Below are 6,767 nucleotides of genomic sequence, written 5' to 3'. Positions count from 1 at the left end.
CACTCTTTCAATCGATTCTGCAGAGAAACAATTTGTCGACGAATTGCAAGGATATTGTTTTTGTCCAGTGATTCTAGCTCATTCACCAATATAGTCAGATTTGTGATCTAGATTGGGAAAAAAAAAAAAAAAAAAAAAAAAAAAAAAAAGAGAGAGAGCAAATTTCAATATCTGTCAACTTTACTTTACAGATGTTTTCAGGCAGGGCTGATCATACGATAGAAGATGTTACAGGTTTTAAGAAATATCTCTATTAGACCTTATCCCACTAGGCTGAACTTTACCTTTCCAGAAGAGGTATGTGACCACAAGGAAATGCTTTAACAATCAGTTGTATACCATAATGCAAAAATATAGTGCTATATAGTATAAAAATGTCCAGTACGTCATAGTTAAGTACTAACAATTATGTATAAAATGCACTTATTCAAGCCTTACAAAAGTATCTGGAAATTTTATTTGTGAAGCTAAATAATGTTCTCAACCACTTACTTCATGATCTAGAGGACAATGGAGAAAATAATATTTCACTTTCCATCTGAAGTAATTCTTTTCTCTAGGTGAGTGATTAATTACCATCTTGAGAATGTGTTTTACAGTCGGCTGGGAAGGTGACAGACTTTCCCACTTCTTGATTTCATATTGACTGGGCCAATCCACTAGTAACCAGAAGCTAATTTTTTAATTATCTAAGTTAAAGCACAGAGGTTTTCAAGCATGTGGGGTCTATAAATTAATATTTATTACAATAATTTAATTGGCTCATGTGCTTAACACCACACAAAACTGCTAACTTTCAGGCAGATAGTTGGAAAAAAGAAAGAGGTCTCCATTTGTTTTTTGGTTTTTTTTCTGCTTTTCTGTGCCCTATATCAAAGAAAAAGATGCCAGTATATCTAAGGTCTAGCTTTCTTTTAATTTATGGTGATGAAATGCTAAAATAATTCCAATGGCTGCAGTAGAGACAGGCTACATTTTCTCAACCTGGACACTAAAGAGAGAACAGACTATCTGTATATTTGACCCCTCTGCAGCTAATTAAGACTCTGGCAATACCTCCAAATATATTTGCTCAACGATGACATTGCTTCCAACAAGGCTGGGCTTCAGCTGAGCAACCAGTCTCTCTAGGTCACTGATTTCCACTTTCAGTAACTGGAAGTCCAGTTCTGTGTAAGACACACTGCTCTTCTCCATATGCTCCACTCTTATGGTTAGATTAAGGATTTTCTGCTGATACAGTTCAATCCTTTTTGAGTATTCTCTAACCTTAAAGAAGAAAAAAAAAAAAAAAGTCCAGGTTAGCAAATAAAACAAGCCTGCTTGACATCTTTATTATGTTTTTGTGGACCCTATGCATAATTTCCACATACTTGACATTTTTATTCTTCACATAAAATACATAAATGAAATTCTCATCACATACATAAAAAACCTGTGAAATTTAACCCTCATTTATTGTTGGCAGTTCCACAATGTCCCCTCAGGAATGCTGGATAACTGAAGACATAATTTTACTTGCAGTCTTCCATTTTTTTAATTCTTTGCCAATATTGTCCCTGTGAGCTAATTTTATCCTCAGTATGCCAAGAACTTACATTGGCAAAAAATTTATTAGGAAATCTGCAGTGTCTTATCTCACAAAAGCAACCCAAAGAGGCTAAAAAATGCAATAAAGGACTCCCGAGTTTTTCAACTTAATTTCCCATTAACTCTGAATCCAGATAGGATTTTACCTTGTGTACACTTGAATTGTGTCAAAAGTTGGCAGAATTGGTTTGGGGTGTGTCTTTGGGCAGGGGGGAATACTTAAACGCAGTGTTAAAAATCAAATCTGGTGTAAATTAAAGTGTAAAATTTCTTGCAGACTTTAGCTAAAGTAACCTACATGGCAACCTTTTCAGCCTTTTAATCTTTAAACAATTGTCCAGATAAATATATTTTCACTCATGTATCTGCTGAGGTAAAGGTCATAGCACAAACATTGTGATGCAAAATGTGAAGAATATTATATGGATTTGGAACGTTCCTTGGAAAATGTTAGTTCCTCGAAATTTAACACATTGGGAAAGGTGCATAATTTTTCTCCTAACTGCTTCATAAAATTCATGTCTGTTTTCTGTTAAATCAATATAATCATATCACAAAAGGTAAGAAGTAGGAATAAATGTAATTAGTTTTTTGCACCAGCAACTCCATATTTATATTCTCAGGTGTTTTTTGTAGTGCAAGTCCCCAGAGCACTCTGATTTCCACAGCTATTACTTCTTTTAATGAAAATTTTTTAGCCCACACCATCTCAACTGTGCTTGCATTATCTTAACATAAAATGAAAGTCGGTATTTTTCCCTATTGGCTCTGATATGTCCTCTGAAAGAGAATCCCTGTTCTCTTCTAGCAGTCCCTGGGATGTGGACCTCAACAAACACACTCATCAAATAGTTTCTTTCCATTTTTATTCAAACCCTTGTGTACCAAAGAGGAGGTATAAGAGCTCGTGGCATGGAAATTCAGGAAGGGCAGAAAGGATCCCTTCAGATGACGAGATATCTAGAAATGTGTTTTAAGAAGGAGAATAATGAGAGAAAAGATCTTCTTTTCAAAAATCAAATTGTCAACAGTGGCACAACTGCACTATAAATCTGAACAAACCCCTCTGCATGCACATGCTTAACATAATCAAAAACAGGCTGCTTAATCCTGTCCATTTAAAACAGGGTTGGAAACATATCTTCTGTTCTAAATGCATACAGCCAGACTTTGAGCTGCTGTCATGTAAACTGGCATCTGTCCATAACCTGTTTATTAGAATTAAAAATAGATAAGTAGATATTATAATAATAATTAATATTAATTACTTAATTAAGGCATGTAGAAACTTAGACTTCGCTGCTTATATCTGGCTGACAACAGAGACAGCTGGGATCCCTTCTCCTGTCTGTCTCTGTCATCTGTTCAGGAGGGAACAGCAGGAAGAACTGGACGGTGTTTTTGGAAAAACCAAATGCAGTTGGACCTCACACTTCCACTCATCACCAGAATCAGTTTGGAGCTGGGAGACATTCTCAAAAAAATCTTTTAAAATTCTTCAAAGGTCAGTGTTTAAAATGTATGCCTAGAGTGTGCACAACAAAAAATGCAAGCATATATGATTACAGCCTGAGAAATATAAAGCAAACCCATGTCTGAATTGTACTGTGCTGTCAAGCTGTCTGTATCATAGAGGTATCTGGAAGTCTATCTATGTATGAATAACCTTTCTCACAGTAAAACTAACATTAATGCTACTCCTAATAATAATGTTGTAATATAGACCAAATCTACAAATCACTGAAATACACAGACTGCTGGAATTAGTGATGGTTACTCATTAGTGAGAAGCCTGTGAATTTGGAATTTTCTCCAGGGTCCTCAGAGCATGGACAAAATGCTCAGGGCTGGAACAAGGCATACGTAGTGATTTCAGCCCTCACTGCAGAATGCTGCCAGACAGAAACCCAAAGTTCTTCTCCCACATAAAAGCATTTTCCCTTACTCAACCATCTAGGTCATTTAAGGACATGCCAACACCATCCACTGGAGTATAGCTGAGAGATATCCATAGAAGTTGAGCCTGAACTAGCCCCAGCACTTTGCAGTGCTCTGTACAGCCACACAAGCATCACAATGAACTTAAGGAAATAGCTCCCTGGCAAATTATTTTACAAATGCCATTTTCTCAGCAGTGCTCTCTAACAGGTCTATACTGTTTTTGCAGACAAATCCAGCACATATGTCAAGCATTGCAATGCCCTGTGTGGACATCCCTGCCTGCTCAGATCTGGATCAGGAGCTTCAGTAGTTCAGAAATACCAGTTGAAAAATGAACATGATGTTGGTCTGTTGCTTGGCAGATAGATTTAAGCAGCTTGTAATCCCTGGATTTCTGCTGTAGCTACCTACTAGGGACTGGCCGCTGTCTCTTGACAGACTGGCACAGAATTTCTGTGTGTATCCCATATTTAGGGATACAGACCAGTAACTGGTACTGAGTGCTGCCACATTTGTAAGAAAATTCTAAACTAAAGTATGACTGCATAGAGGCTGTGTTACCACTTTATAGGAAAAGAATGAAGCCATGTGAGGCATACATAGGAAAAAAATCTCCAGCTTCAGTTTTTCTTCCTTTTCAAGCATTGTCACCCTCATGGACTGAAAAGGGCAGGGAAAATCTACAATGCTTATTTACTCTGTCATTTACCTGCAATTGGTATTTATCAACACAGGTTTTGCAGCATGCAAACAGACACTTCTCCAGCACGTGTTTGGAGAGTACAGAAGGGGGAACAAAGGTGAAGATGAAGATGTAAAAGAAAAAAAGCATGAGGACTGAGGTAAGATGAGAAACAAGACAAAATCAGCAACTCTATAAAGTCACTCAGCCCAGAACACTGGCTTCAGGGAGGCTCGACCTCCACTGACCCATAAGAAGCATGGCTGGCAAGCAGTCTGCAAGCTGACACTGAGAAGAATTTCACTGCAGGTTAACCTCTTTTGAAAACAGCTGCTCCTGGCAGAGGGCAGGCATGCTGTTTTCCTCCTGTTTTTGTTACATGAGGATGTTGTGGCCATTGTGAGACAAGTTCTGAAAGGCACTTTCTCTCCTTGTGATGAAGTGCTGATGCATCCCTGTAACAGAGGTGTCCTCCCTGCTTTCTATTGAGAGGAGCAGCCAATTCCTACTTTGCTTTGAAAGGTTAATTTTCTTCTGTAATCATAATTATGCTGGCAAAGGTTGATGTGGCAGAGGAAAAATTAGTCTGGTATTTTCAGCCTATGGTTTGTACTCATTTGGCACACGAGAGCATCTCTTTATCCATGAGCTTCCTTGCCTGCTGATTCTATAAAAGGACCCCTTTGCTTTTCGAATTAGCCTACAATCAGGCAAAAGGTTAATGATTCAATCAGGTTGTTTATCTGGGACTTCTAGCACATGGAAAGCATCCTTAAGAGGGTCCAATCCTTCAGCTCTCACCCAGAAAAAGCTCCTATGAGCTCCATAGGGTGTTCATGAGAGTGAATAAAGCATTGGTTCTCAGAGTCAAAAAAGCAAACACTCAGTAGAATTTCCCACCCCTGTGGTGAGACCAGTATATGTTTGAGCATAATTCCTCAGGATTTTGCCCAGGATCATTTCTAATAATGATCAGTGATGAGAACTGGGCTTTCCTCCATTTCATTATTTCCTTTTTTCTATGAGTATTATCATGACTAAATCAGTGTACAGGATTGTATAAGGAGGGTTTTTTCCACAACTGGAAAGATGAAGAATTTGTATGCATGGAGACTCATCCATCACAAGATTTGAGGTTACCTAAGTTCAGGTATCAACAGGGCAATGCTGGACAGCTTTCTTTTTTCTACAGAAAAACAACATTCTAACTGAGGATACGCACAGACTTACACCAAAATACAATCTGTTCATTTTCATTTCTGACCTAAAGAATCTCTTTGCCTGGACCACGCTGAAGCATATGTCACACTTCATCTAACTAGATGCATTGTAACACTGTTGGCTGATTGGTCTCGACAAGATGAAACTCAGTGAAGCCTGAGTTAGGTCGAGAATTTTCTCTGTCTGCAGTGAGAACTGAAAGCCAAGGTCAGTGTCTACATCATGTTACACTGCTGGGCACCTAAAGATGACAGCACAGGTGCCATCCTAATTGTAGATATCTGTAGTATTCTGTGTCTTTACATGAGCAAGATGCTTGAATTCAATGGAGATCTGACTTTGTCAACACAGAGAGGTCAAGCAGTAATGGAGCTGCTATGCAGATCTGTATGGGACTAGCAGATATGTCACAATCCTAATGGACAAAGGTACCATTCTAATGAAAGCACTGGTAAGAGACTGGTTACACCAGGGCAAGTGACTGGGAAGGGTGATACGCAAACACTTTGAAGAGTCCTGCCAAATTTCTGACTGGGAATCATGCCCCTGATACTGTCCCAGAGCAGTTAGCCTAAAATACTGGTACTGACCACAGTGAGAAGGAACAGTATGAGGACCTGAAATCTCAGTGATTTTCACGGATCATTAACTCTGAGCTACACCTCCATCCTGCAAGGGATCAGGAAACTCATGTGCTTGGAGGCAGTGGAACATCTGTCAATTTGCCCTTCCTATCCCTGCTGAGCTGAATGTGTTTCATTGTTAGCTCCAGTTCTTTCAAAGCAAATGATCTGAACTGAAAGATCTTACCACAGGATCCTCTGCCTGTTGTTGTGTTTTTAATGCACAACTTCTTATCTGTTCTTGATTATACCAGAGGAGGGTTATGAATATTTATGGTTAGAATTTATAATTTAGTGCTGTGCCTTTTCTGCTGATTAATTCAAGGACACTTCATTTCTTAAGATGCTTGGATCCTGAAGAAAACACTTTCTGCTGGACACCTAATCTGAATCCTGAATATTTATCCACTATCAAAAGTCAAAAGACAGATTTCCATCTTCACAGACAGCTTTACCCAGTGCACTGCAGCATGTGTGGGTTTGCTTGACTTCCTCAAAAAACGGATCTGAATTCACACAACAAGCAGCCAAAGTAGTGTAAGGTGTGTTTGACTTCAACAACAATGCATAATTCAGCAGGCTCACTGCCACTGCTTCAGATGTTGACAGAAAAGATATTTGTTATGTTTTGTTTGTTGTTTTGTTGTGTTTTTTTGTTGTTTGGATTTTTTTAATCTTTAAGAGCAGAAGAAGTGAAGGGACAAATATTC

General features: G+C 38.5%; 1 protein-coding gene across 1 annotated transcript in view; it reads right to left on the bottom strand.

Moving 5' to 3' along the window:
* OLFM4 (olfactomedin 4) overlaps positions 1–6,767 on the bottom strand; it is a 22,612-nt gene that overhangs the window by 8,990 nt on the left and 6,855 nt on the right. The window contains exons 4-5 of the mRNA XM_010000880.1: positions 1,057–1,269; positions 7–107 (exon numbers count right to left, since the gene is read on the bottom strand). Coding sequence (XP_009999182.1) covers positions 7–107; positions 1,057–1,269 — 314 coding nt within the window. The remainder of the gene's footprint in view (positions 1–6; positions 108–1,056; positions 1,270–6,767) is intronic.

The sequence above is a fragment of the Chaetura pelagica genome, unplaced genomic scaffold (assembly GCF_000747805.2).
Source record: "Chaetura pelagica isolate M959 unplaced genomic scaffold, ChaPel_1.0 scaffold115, whole genome shotgun sequence".
NCBI classification, from domain to species: Eukaryota; Metazoa; Chordata; class Aves; order Apodiformes; family Apodidae; genus Chaetura; species Chaetura pelagica.
The sequence above is the reverse complement of the archived record's forward strand: the minus strand, read 5'-3'. Positions and strand labels throughout refer to the sequence as shown.